Genomic DNA, 18,957 nt, shown 5'->3' with positions numbered 1-18,957 from the left:
GTACTTTGAGGGTTTGTGACTTTGCAGACCGTTTACATGCAGAAAAACCTTCCTAACACACAAGGGGTTGGGTAATAACCGGAAAAGCATGACATGGGATCTTTAAAGAAATTGTATAAATTAAGAAAGATGGGACTATATGAAGCGGAATGTGAATACGCTTCCCTGGGCCTCCATTGGTAAATATGTTTGATGTCTTTGATGTGATGTCTGTTCTTTATTTGTAGGTCTTATTATTATTATTATTATTATTATGCGCCGCTTTCCGCCTTCAACTCCAGTTGGACTCGGATGAGGGTGTTGCACTTTTCCTTGTACATGTTATGTTTTGGTGTTGTCGTTTTTTTATTTGTTTCTTTCCGTTAACTGTCAAGTGGGAAATAAGTATTTATTGAGTTTCTCTTTTTATCCTAAGATAGTGTTATGTTTGGCTGTGGAAAATAAATATGAAGGACAGACCATCTATTTCTATTTTTTTTTTTTTAGAAAGGGGCAGGTAATATAAGATTTTTTTCTTCTTCCTGCTCCTTTTTGGTCTATGGTATGTTTACAGAGACATGTTTTGTTAACGATTATTATAAATTAAGATTTGCATACCATACGGAACAAATAAAAATGAAATGAAAATGAAATTGTCGTCATAAAAATATTGGAAAATGTAAGTAGATTTAATTTAGCATACGTTGGCATGTCATGCAGGGACATTTTAGGTCACACAACTTCACTCATTGTTTTAGAAAGCACTAGATGTCATTGCAGCACACTTCCAATGCAGACTGACAATACTCAGATTGCCTATTTAAGGTTGTTGAAACATATTTCTTATCATATCTGTCCTCAGGCTCCTATAATCTGAAGAATGGCGGCGTCACTCTGTTTCTGCTTTGGTTCATTCCCCTCAAATAGTTGTGAAGAAATGTTCTGCTGCTTGTGACGTGTACAGTTACAGTATCATACTCCACATAGTATTACACACCAGCAATATTACATTTCAGTTACGATAGAGATAAAGACACTTCCAAATGTCCTAATTGACTGGGGATAGGTGTACTATAAATGTCCCACAAATGTCATTATTTATTTAGTTTATAGTAAAATGTGGTCTGTTGTCGTGCCATATAACCAACAAGCCTAAATAGCTTAGCAACAATTGACGTAACAGATAACATTGACACCTTGGGGTTGTATGCCTGCAGTTGAAATTGTCTGTCGAAAAATGTCATCACTGCACCATTACGAGCAGCGACACTGGTATTGGTTTCAACTTGAGAGTCTGTGAATGTCATTATGAAAAAATGATGACCTGGAGACACTTAGTGAAGCTGGATCTACCACAGAGAAGGTTTTGACTATTTTTCCAGGTGTTTATATTTCTTTCTTTAAACAGATTTTGTCACACTAATAGCATAGATGTAGTGAGGAAACTTTAGAGGTTTGTAGTTGAGATCAATGTGAACGCTGAATTTGAAAATGGGTGTGGTAACCCTAACCCTAAACCAATGGAGGGCAACAAAGGAAGAGGGCTAGGATGTACGGAAAAGGCCATTTACTCAACCATTGACCCCCAAATCTTAAAAATCAAGGGGAATGTTTTTGCCAAATTTCAGAAAAATCCCTCCTGGCGTTAAAAAATATAGCATTTTCAAAAACTTAGACGTACTTAGACAACCTAACCTAGCCTTTATAACGTGATCATTAAAATGACATTAAGTGATCAGCGGTAACTGCAGCAACACAGATACAACTTATCTCCTACTTAGGTCTGACACCGCCTCCGACTCCACCAGTACCCCTGAGTGATGGTAGCCAGTAATTGGCACAAATAAAGTCACATTCTCATGATAGAGATACCTAATTAAAACAGAGATCCAACAGAAATGTCTGGTAGTATCTTGATGCAAAATGCTGTAATGGCACTGTTTGCTGTCATTTTCTTGGCTGAACAATTGGTCGCTGGTTGATTGCTTATTAAAGCGTGTAATACTTAATCTTTGAGCTGTTTGGGGAGGAGTTGCGGCGGGGGGGGGGGCACAGATTGGGAGCAATTTTGTATTGCTCAGGCTTGGTATTGAGTTTTGGAAGCAGGAGGTCTCGCCACCCTGTGAGGTAATCGTTGAGTAATTGCTATTGATCAACAAGCCTATCAACCCCCCCAAAGATATATTTAGGTACATTTGTGCTATGGAGCAGACAAATTGATACTGATAACCTTTTAATGAACCAAAGCCTAATTTCTGAATGAAGATTATTATTATTTACAATATGGTCAAGACTAATGTAAGCTTAATAGGGTGGAGTTTCTCCTTCGCAGCATATCGTAGAAGTTGAGAGCATGACCAATGTGCTTATTCAGCAACATCCTTGTACTTCTGAGCCTCTGTGACCCCGCTGCTGACACTTGAGATCCCCCCTTGACTCAGCACTGACAGCAGCCTACTGTACTGCACATATGCACCACTCTGACTCACAGCTTGTCAAATTCCAGCGCTGCATCTATTCTCACTACCTTCCATATATTCATTCTTGGCAACAAAAAAAAACATCTGGTTTCTGTCGGTGCGTTTCTCAGTGGTCCATTTTGAAGGAGATACTGTTTGATACTGGTGCAGCTGAGGTCACAGTGATGACATGTGTACTGTGTGGTGCTTTTCTTGCCTAGAAAGTAAGATGCGCCAGGCTTGCAGGAGTACATTATCTGCCCCGGGCGGCCCAGGGATATTGCAAGCTTTATTTTTAGCTCTGTTTTGGAGCTCAGCCATGTGTATAAATCAACATTAGGTCAGTCGGGTTCCAGTAATGACAACGTTGACTAAGGCTGACCAGTCATCCGATTGGTGCATGGGCCTCTTCTTTATAAACTGCTAAGGATGGCAGAAACATTTAAAGAGCCCATGGAGAGAGAGGAACAAAGGCAGAGCAAGGGAAACATAGACCCGAGCATGGAAAGTGAATGAAGGATGGAGTTAGGTAGAGGAAGATGAGGGAAGAAAAGAGGCATCTCAGCATTTCTGCTTGTGCCAAATCGTTACTGTAAAGTATGTGTGCACCCTGTCCGTACGGACGGACGGACAGAAGAATGAGTCGGCTCATTGAAATTCTGTCCACTGCGCTTCACAGGCCCTTAATAGGCAGCCTCGGGGGTGGAGAGGTAGGCCTACTGTAGAGTAGTGCAGATTGGGCTGTGGATGACTCACGCTGCTATCCTCCAGTGAATATCTCAGCATCATGACTTTGCTCTGCACACTCACGGAGTTTGGATTCAAGGGCTTAGGCGCTTTTTGGAGGAAGGGATAGCATGCCACAGAGTGCTTAATCTGAAACCCTGTGATGGTGACCAACAATTCATAGTGCACTTACTGAGAATCTATCTATGCTTTTACAGTCGACACACGCATCCACCATGAAGAACAAGGTATTCAACTCGACAGTGATGGATCACCATAACAGCCAGTCCCCTCCTAATGAAAATATATGTGTGTGCTCACAACTAGAGCATTTAGTTTGATGCAAGCTATAACACTTTTACAATTTCCCTTCGCAACAAAAATAGTTTGCCATGTAGGCTTTGAAGATAACATTTTCCAACAACCCGCTGTGCAACATAACGGCTCAGAGCATATTAATAGAGTGTAAAGCCTTGTACCCTGAAATGCTTTTTCAGCTGTTTATGCATGGTCGTGACAGAAATTGTGATGAGACGCATCCATTCCAGTCATAATCTTGAAAATATATTACACAGCATTTCACAGTATGTATTTCTTTTTTTTGTGAGTATCCTGGCTCATCTTTGACCAACAAAGATAACATCAAATGAGATGGACATAATGTTCCTTCCATAAGTATCACTTTCCAGGAAAAAATTACACCCAGATGTTGAAATATCCATATATTTATTTACATAGGACAGGTGAAACTGACATTTATACAATATTGTGGGTTCTTAAAGTTGTTGGGACTAGCGCTACAACAATTCATAATTTAATCAATTGGAAGAACATTTATAATTTTAGCACTTTTCAGAAAAATGCCAAAACATTGGATGGAATCAGATTTTTAAATGAGAGAAATAGCTGCCGTTCGGGGTCCTAGATGAAAGTATGTGGAGTATTTAGGGGTTTTAGACCTTTTGTTTGACCAAGACATAACATGTAATGACATCACCGTATGTCTTCAGATGTTGTTATGTACATGTTTCTCTGTTTTTGGATTTGTAATATACCAAAAGTTTAGAAGCTTAATCCATAATGTAAGCAATTTGTAATTGCGGCCCTAAACCCCGGGATTAACCCAGGGAAGGTGTTCTAGAGAAGAACAACAAATTAAACATACATTATAGGCTATTATATTGTCCTAAAAGCGTCAGTCTTACCCAGTTAAATATCCTTTGACTATCTTTTACAATTGTGCAGACCCAAAGACAGAGTAATAATAATAATACTCTCATTATGGCCCATATTCAAAGCTTTGAGTTTTTGTTCCCCTAATAGTTTATATTAAATCATATAATTTTTTACAACATCCACAACAAAAAAGATGTATCTGTATACGTGCTACTTTTTGTGACTGAACAAAAGCTGGCTGGGTGTTTAAAGTGATTATCCCACATCACAAAAACATCATCCATTTGCCTTATCCATGTATCTGCCATTATCAAAACACCAAACCTCTCCCTTCCTCAGTGAGATGAAAATTAGATGAGAATCATGAACCAGCTCTACATGCTTCGCTCCTTTCCTTTTCTGAAATCACCCATATTAATTAGCCGTGCTTGTTTAGGAGCTCATCTATATTCAAGCAGCTCAATCCATAATTCAAAAAGGAACTCGGAAGATCACCTCAGTTGTTATTTTGCTACAATTAGACAATTTCCTGTTGTGGTTTACCGCTCTGGCTGAGGACGTCAACTGTCTGGAAGAATCTGAGAAGTGACGATGCAGTAAAATAATGGCTTATGACATGCTGTAGTGTTGCATTATGGGTCATAGGTGACTGTTTCTGGCTTATTATAAAGGGAGTGGATGAGTCAGTCACCATATCAAATAGAGGGTCAAATAAACATAAGTTCTCTATACTTGACTTAAAGTAAGTGTGATTGTGGGAATCAAGTGTGTGTTCCCACCTTTAAATACACCCAGCAGATGCTGCATGTTTAAATTAGGCTTTTCATTGGTGCATGAGGTATGAGTTCTCCTGGGGGAACATTACTTCGACTGACACGCACGCACGCACGCACGCACGCACGCACGCACGCACGCACGCACGCACGCACACACACACACACACACACACACATACACACACACACACACACACACACACACACCATGTAAACATCACTTCAGGGGACATTACATTGACTTACATGCATTTCCTGGAGACTTATCCTAACCTTAACCATAACCAACACATGCCTAACCCTAACCCTAACCCTAACCCTTACCCTTAACCTTACCCTAACCCTAACCCTAACCAAGTCGTCACCCTAAAATTAATGATTCCCCTCATGGGGACCTCCATTTTGTCCCCATAAGGGAGGCCAGTCCCCACACGTGACTGTGTAAACAGATTTAGGTCCCCACAAGTATAGTAATGCTAGACCACACACACACAGACACACACACACACACACACACACACGCACACACGCACACACACACACACACACACACACACACACACACACACACACACACACACACACACACACACACACACACACACACACACACACACACACACACACACACACACACACACACACACACACACACACACACACACACACACACACACACACTGCGGTCTTTCTTAACTCTTATACCCCAGGATTAATTATTTGAATCACATTTATTGTAGTGTTTTCACTTGGTAAGATCACTTGTTTTCAGTTAAAATGATTTCATGATTCTCCCTCTGGCCCAGAACATGTATTCTTAATGTTGGTGGAATGGTGATTTGCCTTAAATCTGGGAGATTCTTTAATCTTTTTTTGAATATTAAATAAAGTGTTACGCCAATGCGATTGATTCCCCCCCTGTTTCCAGCCATGTTCCACTGGACTGTGTCTGAAACAGTGGATGGTCTTTGAATTCAAGCATCAGACAGGACAGTGAGAGGACTGCCTCAAAAAGTTTGCTTTTGTATTCGTAGCTGAAAACTATAAAATGCTCAGTGGCCTATTCTGAAGCTGATGTCGGAGAAGCTGCTGTTGTTGTTCACTGAAAATAAATAAAGATATCTTAAGCTTAACCAGGGATGATAAATAAGGAGTCTTAAAAGGAGGGAGAGGAAATTCCATGTCTATATAAGAACAACAGATGCATTAGAAGAAGCCATTTAGACATTTTAAAAGTCACAGAGAAAGAGAATTGTGACCCAAAGAAAGGTGTTACCAGTTTAAATTGTACGACCGGTAAAAGCTTGGTTATTATTCTGTGCCCATGTCGTGTTTCCTTAAGTTGAAACATAAGTTAAAGCAGTGCAATAAGGCCAGAAAGCTCTGACAGCAGCAAAGAAAGAAAAGACAAAGTACCTCATTTACCAAAGGTCTCTAGCCACACATTTTTCACTAAAGAACTGAAACAGCTACTTTGGGGAAACAAATCCATATTAATGTCTCCAATGCAGTGTGATTTCTGAGATTACCCACGAAAGATGGCTCTCAAATCTCATTTACATCCCCCCTCCCCACATGTTCTTGATTGATTCTCAAAGTTGGGTATACTGTTAAAGATATTTTTGTACCCCAACTGAGAAGATTATAGTTTAGTCCGTCTGTCTGCAGGATGTCTCAGGCACCTCAAAGCAGATTTCTGTTCATTTTGGTGGACAGGACAGCCCTGGGCGAAGGAACAGATGATTAGATTTAGGTTGTGAGCCGGATCTAGGACTCGTTCAATTAGACAATTATAATCTCTCAGCCGTTTTTTGACACAGTAACAGAGATGGAAACTCAATTTCAAATGCAAATGAGGGGTTGGCAGGATCACTAACGGGTCCTTTCTTCAAATATATAAATGTCAAAGAGTATTGAGTTTCCAAAAGTATCTTTGCTTTGTTCCACCTAACACTTATTTCTCCTCTCATGGTATTGAGGTCATGGGAAACATGGACAAGCTAAACATATATTTCCCTTTGTAACAATGAGGATCAACAGTTTATGAACTGTAGTTTACTAGTTTGACCCTTTTTTAAAGATTAGCTTAATATTTGTTCTCATTTGTGTTTGTGGTAAACTTGTTTGCATAAAGTTGTGATCATGTGTTGGCTGGCTGTTGCCCCGTTCCCAGGATACAATTAATATAATATAAGATAATCATTTCCTGAATGTGACATGCTGCCTTACTTAGGTATTGCTGTAGTCTCTAAGGCCTCTTTTGTCTTGTCTTTGTGAATCTCAACAAGTCAAGCTCTATAAAAAAAGATGAATTGAATTACTTTTTAACACCTCATCAGGTTTGTTCTGCATAGTCTTGTTATAACTGATGACGTCTTTCACGCTGACCTATCAAAAACACTCTCACTATGAGGACAGACGTGTGTCGCAGCATCGCAGCCCTCCTACACATGATCCTAACTGAGCTTATCTGTCCTCCTTCTCTTTTTCTCCCTTCCTCCCCCCTCCTCCTTCTCTTCTTTCCAGATGCAAGGTGTGCCGTCCCCCCCTCCTATCATCATCACCATCATCGCTCCCAAGCCCACTCCTTCCACGCTCCCTCGTACGACCGTCCCGTTCACGAACGTCCCGCCTACGACCGTCCGCCCCTCAACCGTCCGCCCCTCAACCGTCCTTCCTTCAACCGTCCCTCCTTCAACCGGCCTTCCTTCGACCGTCCATCCTTCGACCCTCCCTCGTTCAAACTTACCCCGCACGAGCGTCCCGTCTACGAGCGCCCCTCACACGACCGTTCATCCCAAGACCACTGGAACCCCCATCTCAGTGTGAACCCCGGAAATCAGAGCTACATGTTGGACCAGGAGGAGGTATGCAACCCACACACCAGGAATACACTGATACTGTTTTTGCAGTCGAAAAAATAGTGCATTGGTATTAGATATTATTTATCATGTTGAAATAAAATGACCATTTCCACTGAAGGTGGACTCTAATGTAAACATTTATTATATTTCACTTATTTTGAAGTCTAACATATTTAAGTCGTAGGATTATAAGTTTTCCCCGCACAAAAGAAGATTGACTATTGCAATTTTTATCGGTTCCCAGGTTTTAATAAAAAATGGCACAATATTTATTCCCAGTGTAACTGACACCAAGCCCTGGCCTAACCAGGTTTGTATTTGTTAGATTAGTCGCACATTTGTAAGCACCGTGTAATTGTCTTGATATATAAATGAAGTTAATTTAGGTGGACACGTTATAGATTAAGACCAATATCAGCCTAAAGCGATCGCCCCTGAATCATTTAGGCTGAATGTCTGCTGGATTGGTTGACATTTAATGTGAAGTTCAAGATTAGTCAAAACATCCGATCTACGGTCAGCCTCATTGACCATCTGATGGATTTCTGGCATGTCAACTTTGCAGTGTGTGCATAAGATTTACTTTTCTAAAACAGAAAAACACCGAATATATATGCAATATCAATTTGAAAAATCATTAATATTCAGAGTACTACTCTTTAAAGGAAAAGGTTGGTAATATCCTTTAGTTTCCCCATTGTCAAAAAGTCCCATTAACAGCTATGGTTCTAGCCTGATATAACTTATTTTGAGATACGAAAACTTTTTGCACACAAACTATTGAAAACCACATCAACGAGCCAAACTTTTGCATTGGATGACATAATAATAATAATAATAATAATAGATTTAATTTGTTAGCGCTTTTACAGGTGCTCAAAGACGCTTTACAGATAATAGTGAAGAAAAAAAGAAAAGAGAAGAAAGGAACAACAAATAAATATATAGTTAAAGTTAAAGTCAAATAATACAAAAACAATCACACATTAAAAGCCAGATTGAAGAGGTCAGTTTTTTGAAGGTGGTGAGGTCAGTGCAGTCTCTGATGGGATGTGGGAGTGAGTTCCAGAGGGAGGGGGCAGCGACGGAGAAGGCTCTGTCCCCCCAGGTCTGGTGATTGGTGCGGGTGGGGATGGATAGGAGGTTGGCTTCTGATGAGCGGAGGAAGCGGGAAGGGGTGTGGTGGTGCAGGAAACCGGACATCTGCAGGTTACTGCATAACCAACATGTCCACTTTACCATAAATACTCACTAAAGAACCCTCTGTATATTGATCGACCCGAACAATGTCCTCTACACTCCTCTTTGAATAATGTTAACTAAAAAGTACCCAGTTGTTGTTTTTTTACCTTTTTAACTTCACCATGTAGTTGTGACCCAATTCTTGAGATGAATGTCTTCTTTAAAAACCCATCGGCTTGGTGCTGAGTTCCATTGAAAGGGTTAGAAAGAGAAAGTTTCCCTTTCCAGTGCCCTGACTTGGCATTAAAGGTAGAAAGCATCTCCAACCAGTGTAGGCCTACATGTGTTGCTTTAAAATGCACCATGCAGATGGACATATCAATAAGTTATTAAATCAAAAAAGATTTTTAATAACAGATTGAAAGCGCTTTAGAGTTTACTTAATCCCTAATAGCTTTATATAAATATTTCTTAATGCATATTTATTCTACTTATTAGACAGAACACAAAAGGGCCAGTTTAAGTAAACACATGTGGAGGAAAATGCTTTAATAAAAGCAGTGTTCTTCAGCCTACATTTATTTGGGCAATGATTTAGCAGTTGTTCCGTTCTTCAGCTGTTTTAACACATTCACAGCTGAAAGCTTCACGGCAACCTTCTGCTGTTAAACTCATAGAATATTCATGAAAAAAAGACCTTTCTGAATATTTGTTCTCCTGTAACTAACCTTGTTCGTGTTGATTCACTTCCCACGTTTGTGTATGGATGTCTTAAAAACACAGATGCATCTCTAAACCTGCTGCTGATTGTGAGTAAGATCTCATCCTGTTCCCTAGGCCAGGAGAGGGTACTGTTCTTCTACTTTCATACTTTCTGCTTTGCAAAAAAACATTTCCACACACCTTATTACACAGTTTAAGGCAAGATTGGAGATTCATAACACCATTTTAAAAATCCATAGGTCTTACATATAATGTTGGTCTTAAATTCGCTTTAAAGCCTTTAACTCTGAAGCAACAGGTTAGCTTCATGTCTGGGTATCAGCACAGCAAATCTGGGGTTTATTATTATATTTTCACAATAGTTATCTCCCTCAATGTTGGATGTATTTTTGTATGTCTTAAACAGTTTGCATTTGAGCACAGTGTTTGATTCTAGCCCTGTGCGGACTCAAATTCCTACAGTGTGTTCAGCTATGTTGGCGACTCAATAAAACAATTAATCATCATATGGCCGGTCAAAGCACACGGGTGGCGACTTTACTGTAGAGTGTGTGCACGGCTGCCAATAGCGCTTCAGCTTCTCATCACTCAGAGGAATAGAGCACGCTGTGATCCCGATGAGAGACCTGTAGGCTCTGGAGGGATTCAATGGAGAGCCAGTTCAATTAATCTGAGCCCTATCCCTGTCTAATTGTGCCAATAAGGCAGCAGCTGTGAATGGATCTGCAGCAGGACTGACGTGCTGATAGCCGTCACCTCGGCGACGGCAAGAGGCTTTAAATATTCATGCCCGTCACTCACCTCATGCAGAGCTGGTGTCACACACACACACACACACACACACACACACACACACACACACACACACACACACACACACACACACACACACACACACACACACACACACACATGCACTTGCCCTTCAATTTACTTCCATTTGTTTTAGATGGCTTCAGTGGCTCTGCAAAAAAAAGCAATCATACTGTACATTTCCATAACGGAGAATCAGGACGTTGTTCCTGTTTTCCTACCGATGCTGCTGCTTCCTGCACATTTTGGTACGAGCCTTTGATATCACCTCTATGATTTTCTGTTTGTTTATGTGCTTGGCATCTGAGATCAGCACCTATCCTGTCCCCTCTCCCTCTCTCTCCCTCTCTCTTTCTCTCTTTCTCTCTCTTGTCTTTGCCTCCCCTATGTCCCCTATGCTCAATTCTGTTTTTGATGCCCTACGTTGATCCATCACTCTCACCTTTCCTCCTCTTCTTTCTCCCTCTGTTGCCTTCTATCTCCCACCTCTTTTTATAAAATCCGCCTGTTCTTCAATCTCTCCTCTCTTCCCTCTCACTCCCTCCTTCCTTCTGTCTCCATAGTCATTGCAACCACATGCCTTTCAACCCTCTCCATCTTTCTTACCCTCCCCTCTATCTCTCCTTCACAGTTTCCCCCTTTTTGTTTGCCCTTGCTCCTCACCTCATCCACCCTCTCCCGCCTTCCTTCCACCCTCTTTCTGGGGTGACTGGCAGGAGTCTTTGGCTCTCCCACATGCCACCTGTCTCTGTGCTCCTCACAGCTCCATTCACTTGCTTTATCTTCCTATTCATTTATGAATGATGGCCATCATAGAGCCGCCGTAGAAGCGTCCTCCTGGTGAGCTGAGATGTCGCTTTGGGGAACAAGCTTTCTTTGTTTTTTTCTGAAATGTGTCACTTGTATATTTCTATTAATCCTGTGTGTAGCTCCTGGTGTGATGGGTTTGCTGAACTGTTTCTTAGTGATGGGGTGGAGGCACTTCATAGGGATAGAAAGGGATAACACCCTCCCTGACATGGCTCATTATAATTGCCAAGCATAATGGACACGCTGACAAGATTTGTTGTCTGAGTGGCACGTTTTGACACTGTGCGTCCAGGGCAAAATACCCTTGAAAGTTCAAGAAACGCCTGTGAAATTAAAATGATGTGGCAAAACATGGGGCCTATAATTACAGTGCCCTCTTTTTTGTCATTCTGTACTCAGAAGTAAAACGTGACTTCTTATGCCATCTCTCTTGTGCCTCTGCACTCTTTGTGATTGGCAGTATATTCTTCCCAGTGCAGTCCAAGCAAGAAAAATGAAAATCTTTCACTCGGGCGAGCGTGCAGCCTGAAGCAGACGAACATGTCACTTTGTGTTACTCTGTTGTGTGATCATATATTAGGATTAGCAGGAAAATATTTTTACGGTAAAAATGGATGCAATGCAACACTTCTAAAATTAGCATAGAGTTGAATCAACACTTCTGGGATGCAGTCATAACAGAAATGTTAAATCGTATGGTTCAGAAAGTTACTCATTTATACAGAAATCATGAATGGGATTACATGGAATCTGGGAGTTGTGTTTTTTTTCTTTTTAGGCCACCCTTAAAACTACAAATGCTAACCCTGTCTATGTGTCATTGGATATTTTCATTAACTATTAAATTCTCTTTGGCGAAATATGTTTTTGCACTATACATTGTGACACCATCAGCAAAAGGAAAGAGAAGTTGAACTGAACAACTTTAGGAAATGATTAATCACTGAAATAAAAATAAAAAGCCAAACCTTCATTGCTTCAGTTTCTCACTCGGGAGCTTCTCTTGCATTTCTATATGTTCTTTGACAGTCAAATAAATACATTTGGGCTGTTTGTTGGACAAAACTAGTAATTTTCACTATGTTTTTCCCGACATTTTCTAGAACAAATAATAATTTCAAATGCACAGAATGAGCTGCTAATGGGCCACCAGTTAGCTCAGTGGTTTGAGCTGGCGGCCCATATGCCTAAACCCCTGCCCAGTAAGCCGGTTCAAGTGCCTTGCCCCCCGCTCAAATCTGAGAATCTCCAATAAGTGCCCCTTCTGGCCCCAAAAAATACCTGAAGAAAAATCTGCTAATTATTCAATAACATTTTTTTAAATGTGTGCATAGTGAGCAGCAGTGCACTAATGACCTTAGTAACTTTAAAGTTATGCATAGATTGACTGATCATTGATAACAGTTTGACTTTGGCCCTCTAATGTAATAACTGGTTAATATTTCATTTATTTGAACACATTGAAAGACATTTGCAGTAGTTAAAGAATGTGGAATGTTTTAATGAAGCAGGCTGGTTGTGGACTTCCTCTCTTATATGACCACTCGGGGAAAAATCTGGGTAGTAAAAATCAACGCAGCCAATTATGAGACTGAGTAATACATTTTCTGGATTTCTTTGACTCTTTTAAAGAATGCTTGAGGAATGACTGCAATTTCCTCATTACTGAATCTCTCTGCAGGCTGCTCTGCCTCTTTCTGCCCTGTAGGGGGAGCGAGAGGGCTGGCAGTGATTGCTGCCTGCCATCCTCTCCTCCTCCTCCTCCTCCTCCTCCTCCTCCTCCTCCTCCTCCTCCTCCTCTCGTCTCACATTAATATGAGGTGACAGAGTTTCATATACCACCGCCACGCACCAGTGCCCTGTCCCCCAAGTCATGCGTCTGAGCTGTTCTAACCCCAACTGTGCCAGTGGTACAAAAAGACAGTCGGGGGCGGGGGGGGGGGGGGGGCACAGGCCTTTTTTGTAAGTGTTAGAGAGAGTGGAGAAATACCCAGACTAGCACACACTGAAAAGAAGATACACTAGCAATTACATGTATAAAGATCACTTGAGTATATTTTCCTCTTTAGTAAAAGCCCTTTGAATGTTGGTTGTCCCGTTTTTCAGTTTTGGTACTGAATATGAAAGCTTCAGTGTGTGAGCTGGTCTGCAAACAAGCCGCGGCACCTCGGTGGCTTTAGCCTGTAGCTTCTGTTGTCACAGTGCATGAAGAGTGACTGTGAGCTGGATAGTATGTTTGCTCATGACCCTGGAGAGCACATTCAGGTGGCTGTCGCGTGGGAGTCACAGGGATTAATTATGTAATAAATGTAGGTGGGCAGTGGATCTCAGAAAAGAGGAGAAAGGTTGATTGTTCTAGTGAGATGGCTAACCTGAACCCCTTAAGCAAGGTTGAAAAAAAAGCATTGGTATTTGAGTAACTATTACATGCCATTTGAATACAAAATGTCAATCACTCAGAAACATAATGTTTTTTTCAAAGGTCATCTTGTACATACAAGAGTTTAAATGGCTTTTATCTCAGTGTTTTGATTAATTCGCCAACTCCTGTGGAAAGTGTACCGTTTTTTTCTCCTCCTATACCTTGGAGGCTCCTAGAAAAAGAGGAAAACTAAGGCTAATTTGTCTCCTGCCGATTTACCAGGAGCATCTGCCAGATCTCGATGACCTTAAAAGCAATCCTCCACCATTTATCAGTTTTATTAAGAACGATTGTTTTTGGCCACATCTGTCTCTGTGGTGTATAGGGACAATTATGGGTGGTTTGAACTTTTCCAAGAAAATGTAGAAAAAATCGACTCAACATTTACATTCTCAGTATGTATTTGATGGTCTTCTTCACTATAGTTTAAAGTAAATAATACGTTCATTTGCGTTAAAGTAGCAAGATGTTTCTGTCACTTCTCATTTTTTTGTGACCAAGTAATGCTTAGTCTTGCTTTGCATGCATTTTAGCTACATACTTCTTAGCGGTAAACAAATCACACTAAAGTCACAGTTTGAGTTTAATTAAATGTTCCTGCTTATTTACATAATATTATGCAAATGTCATGTTACATAAGCATTTTCTGTGTTAGCATATCAATGAAAGGCCAACAATGTAACGTCTGTGTTGAAGAAATTGTATTTTGGGCCTCTTCAACACTTCCCGGATAAATATTAAAGACAAATACTAGGACTGATTTCACTGATACTTAGCCAACAACTTGTGTCCACCTCTACTGTATATGAAAGTATAAAGTATTACTTTGTTTTTTAAAGTTCTCAGAATTTGCAAATAATAGCAAATGACCCCTCTGGTTCATTGGTGAAAGGCCACAAATGGTCAAAATGTCCACCCTGTTGGCCTGTTCCCTCTGTGTGCTTTAGTGGATATGTGTAATTATGTGAGTGTGATCACTGTGTGTTTAATGACTCAGTAGCCAGTGCCTGAGGTCAGGAGAAGGAGGAACATCTGTCCATGAAAGGATGTTACTGACGGTCTGAAGGACGAATCGTGCTTTTGGCCGGCTCTGCCACCTATCATGATGCGTAGGGTAGTGTGTGTGTGTGTGTGTGTGTGTGTGTGTGTGTGTGTGTGTGTGTGTGTGTGTGTGTCTGTGTGTGTGTGTGTGTGTGTGTGTGTGTGTCTGTGTGTGTGTGGGACTGTATGCTGAGGTGAAATGTATTTCTGTCTTTGCTCAGATGCACAGCCACATTTTTGTTATTGCCTCTGTGTGTGACCTTATACAGTTTGATGCATTTGTTAGTGTGTGTATGTGTGTGTGTGTGTGTGTGTGTGTGTGTGTGTGTGTGTGTGTGTGTGTGTGTGTGTGTGTGTGTGTGTGTGTGTGTGTGTGTGTGTGTGTGTGTGTGTGTGTGTCCCCGCTTGTGTGTGTTTGAGCCAGAGTTAGACCGCCAGCAGGGTTTGATTACTGCCACGTTAAGAAATAATGGATTGCACCATTTTCGTGCACATTACACACTATATTTCTGGAAAAAACACACTCTTGGTTCTCTTTTTTTCTCACCCAGATTAGTACTTTCTCACACACACTCACACGGTGTCCCACCATATTCCCCTGCTCCTAACAGCTGGGCCTGAGGAAGCAGTAGTGACATATGGGTAAGCCAGCCTGCAGCATCGCTCAACTCAACCTGCCAAGCTGAACAAAAACACCCTCCTCTCTCTCCAGATCAATGGCACTCCCTTCCCTGCCTCCCTCCCTCCCCCTTCCTCCCTCTTCCTCCATCTCGTCCTCTTCCTCTCAGCTTCCCTCTTCCAATGCTAGGACAGGCTTCTGTCACGTGCAGTGTGGAACAGTTGTTTCCTTATGACTGAAATTTGAAAAGCTTGTTCATATTCATTTTCCTGATTGTTGAAATTCTCATCAGGAATGGTTCGATTTCAGTCCAGCTCATCACAATAGTCATCACGGAAGCTTAAATCCATCTGGCATACAATTTAAGAATCTAATTGGATGAAATTGATTGAGGCGCCACTTGTCTCAACAAAGAGTAAAAACTGCAGATATTCTAACACTTCAAATGGTTGTAATTCACTTTTTTTGGATTTGATAACTCATCAATTCACCCCAATTAGAAAATTGATGGATTGATGTTTGGCAAACCCCAAACAAGAGACAATGACTACATCAGAAGGGCGCTTATGTGTTAAAAACTATAATAATTTAGTCCTACAATAGATAAAGAAAGCGACTCTGTAGTAACAGTAAAGTGTGCTGTATGTTACAGTATATCTTATGTAAGTTGTACTCTGGAGGATACTGTTTTTTCTTGGTTTCCTCGCTTCCTCTACATTAATAATGTAGGTTGTTTAAACCTTAAGTATTCAAAGGACTGTTCCTAAAACGTACCTTTAACTGTTTAAGATCACAACAAATGATCTGCTGTGCCTGCTGGTCTGGTTCATCTCACCTCGCTCTATTACGACGGCTTTTCAGGAATAAATCAAAGCTTTCCAAGCATACCATCACCTGAAGAATAGTCAGTCTGTAGTTTGTTCTGTATAGTGAAGGCTTTTATGTGGCACCAAACCAAGCCTTTGAACAGAAGTGTATCTCAGTCTAGGTATACTGTGTTCTAAATGAAAGGATTCGTTAAATACATGTGTGAGGTGTACATGGTGTCATCTGAAGTGGATGGAAGTCAGTGAGCTGGTCTAATGCGGCCTCTCTGTGGGTGATGAGTGCCACTGTGCCCACTCATGGTCGCAACATAGGACCAATCAAAGACGGTCACATGCAGAGTAAAATAAGCCTCGAGGTGTTTGCCCCCTGCTGTAAGTACACGTGGGATGCTTATCGGGGGGGTTTGAAGTGTCAGGGTGGGGTAAGGAGGTATTCTGGCTCTATAAGTCAAGTTGTCAGTGATATATTGCACTGGGCAGGGCAGCAGTAGGGGGGAGAATGAGTGTGCTTGTACTTGTTCAAGTAGATGTGATTAAGGAAAATTACCATATTTAGCTCCTTGTAATTAGGTAGTATTGGTATCTAGAAGGCTTGTCAAGGATTTAACTGTTTAATGCTTGTAGATTTAAGATAACTTTGGCTATAAGTGTACAGATTATGTTCGGAAATACTAGTTTGCACCCTCTTTCAATTTCAGTACATGAAGAGAAAGAGTTGAAGGTGTTGGTATTCCTGTGCTTACAAAACACATATATTGTAACCTTCTCTCAACTCATCTGTAGATGAAAGTAAACCCATTTGGATTCCATGGCAACAGCTGCAAATATGGACAGAACGAAGCATTACTTTAACCCTAGCGAAAATCACCACTATCCCTCCAATAACCACTAAACCATTCAGTGTGATTACCTATTTGCTACTCCTCCGTACTCCCCTCCCGATTCCCTTTTCATGGAGTCAGAGCTGGCACAGTGCTTAATCATGTGCTATGAAACCACTTTGCTTATTACGTACATTTAGGAACACTATAAAGAAACATGGTCGCAATAAAGCTTTAGTATGCAACTGGCTTTATGTGCGTTCCTGATCAATGAAGAGCTGGTTGAATGTGAGGTTAATTCAGGTTTGCTGTTACTCATTGGTGCTAAAGTATATTCCATTAGTCCGACAGAGTGCTCTGCCACTCTCCGCTGTGGTTTTTTAACATTAATCTGGCAAAGAGAATTAAATGAGGCTTACAGAAAAGCTGTGTGGATTGACAAGAATTGAATGAAAATTGTAGCAGGATGGACTAAGAAGGCTTGAATTTAAATGGGTGTCTTTTTATTATGAAACCATTTTGTTCTGGTTTAATAATGTCACTCTGGTGAGAGTTAAGATGAATTATGGCGGCATACAGAATCAAGGGGGTTTGCAACTAAATCTATCAATATACTTAAAACATACAAATACAGAGACAACCCACACACACTCAATGACAACAGGGGAAAATATTATTGCAGTATAAAATTATGAACCATAATAGAGGACAGATAGCATGCATCTTGGAAATGGGGGGCCATTTTGTATTATTAACAGGAATCTGGATTTTCTTAGAAAAATTACTTTGATTAAAACTAATTGTAAGAAAATGACTTAACATACCAAACAGGACACCATTCATTGCAAAATAAACACATAATAAAAGTCACTTTAATACATCTTATAAATAATTAAAAGCAAACTTTGCCAACATTTAAACATTAGCATTTATGCCAACCAATAATATATCATCCTCTAACAAGCTAAAGTATCTGCCCCATGAAAGTGTCGACCTGCTGTGGCACTACAATCATTTTGAATCTTCCTCTGTATACAAGAAATGATTGAAGCTTAACTTTATGGCAGTCAATGCAGAGGTATATATTTCATTCAGGATTGAACTAGAGCACAGGCGGATAACAAATACAAACTTGATAAATGGCTAAATCTTCTGACTGTGTCTTCACAAAAGCCAAAACAGTAGCATACACGCTCTGTGCATTCTCAAACTGGTCTCATAAAGAATGTATGCAGCAGCAGCTCAATATATTTTTCATAAAGCAGTTTGTACTGTAATCTCATCACAACAAGCAATATGTTGGTCCCAAGGAAGCACTGCTTTGCAATGTAGTTTCGTGCACTTTGGTTGCACGAGCAGCAAAGTGGAGAGTAATCAGGTAGGCCGTTGACTGATGGTGCTTCTCCTTGATTAAGTTTGATATATGGACTCGTATAAATAGGATCCCGATGCTATGATGTGAGGCATCTTCTGCTTTACTGGTCTAACTAGATTATGGGTTTGTGTTCATGTGTCCAATGTGATACAGCTATAGCGTGGCATCAGTAGAATATTAGTAGCTTGAAGTGGAGCAGTGTCTGCATTAAATGTTCATGTACTCCTCTCGCTTTGAAAGACACACATCTGCACGTACAAAAAGTAGTAAAAGATGCAGGCACCCACAAACAAAAACACACACACACACACACACACACACACACACACACACACACACACACA

The 18,957-nt window shown here is 40.7% G+C and overlaps 1 protein-coding gene across 15 annotated transcripts in view; it reads left to right on the top strand.

The window, feature by feature from the left end:
• Nucleotides 1-18,957, top strand: part of syngap1b (synaptic Ras GTPase activating protein 1b) — a 126,478-nt gene that overhangs the window by 27,388 nt on the left and 80,133 nt on the right. For all 15 annotated transcript variants that reach the window (XM_079691537.1, XM_079691525.1, XM_079691530.1 and 12 more), the window contains exon 2: nt 7,643-7,983. In XM_079691537.1, the coding sequence (XP_079547663.1) occupies nt 7,643-7,983 (341 nt within the window). The remainder of the gene's footprint in view (nt 1-7,642; nt 7,984-18,957) is intronic.

The sequence above is a fragment of the Notothenia rossii genome, assembly GCF_949606895.1.
Source record: "Notothenia rossii genome assembly, chromosome: 7".
NCBI classification, from domain to species: Eukaryota; Metazoa; Chordata; class Actinopteri; order Perciformes; family Nototheniidae; genus Notothenia; species Notothenia rossii.
This window is presented reverse-complemented; position numbering and strand designations above follow the sequence as displayed.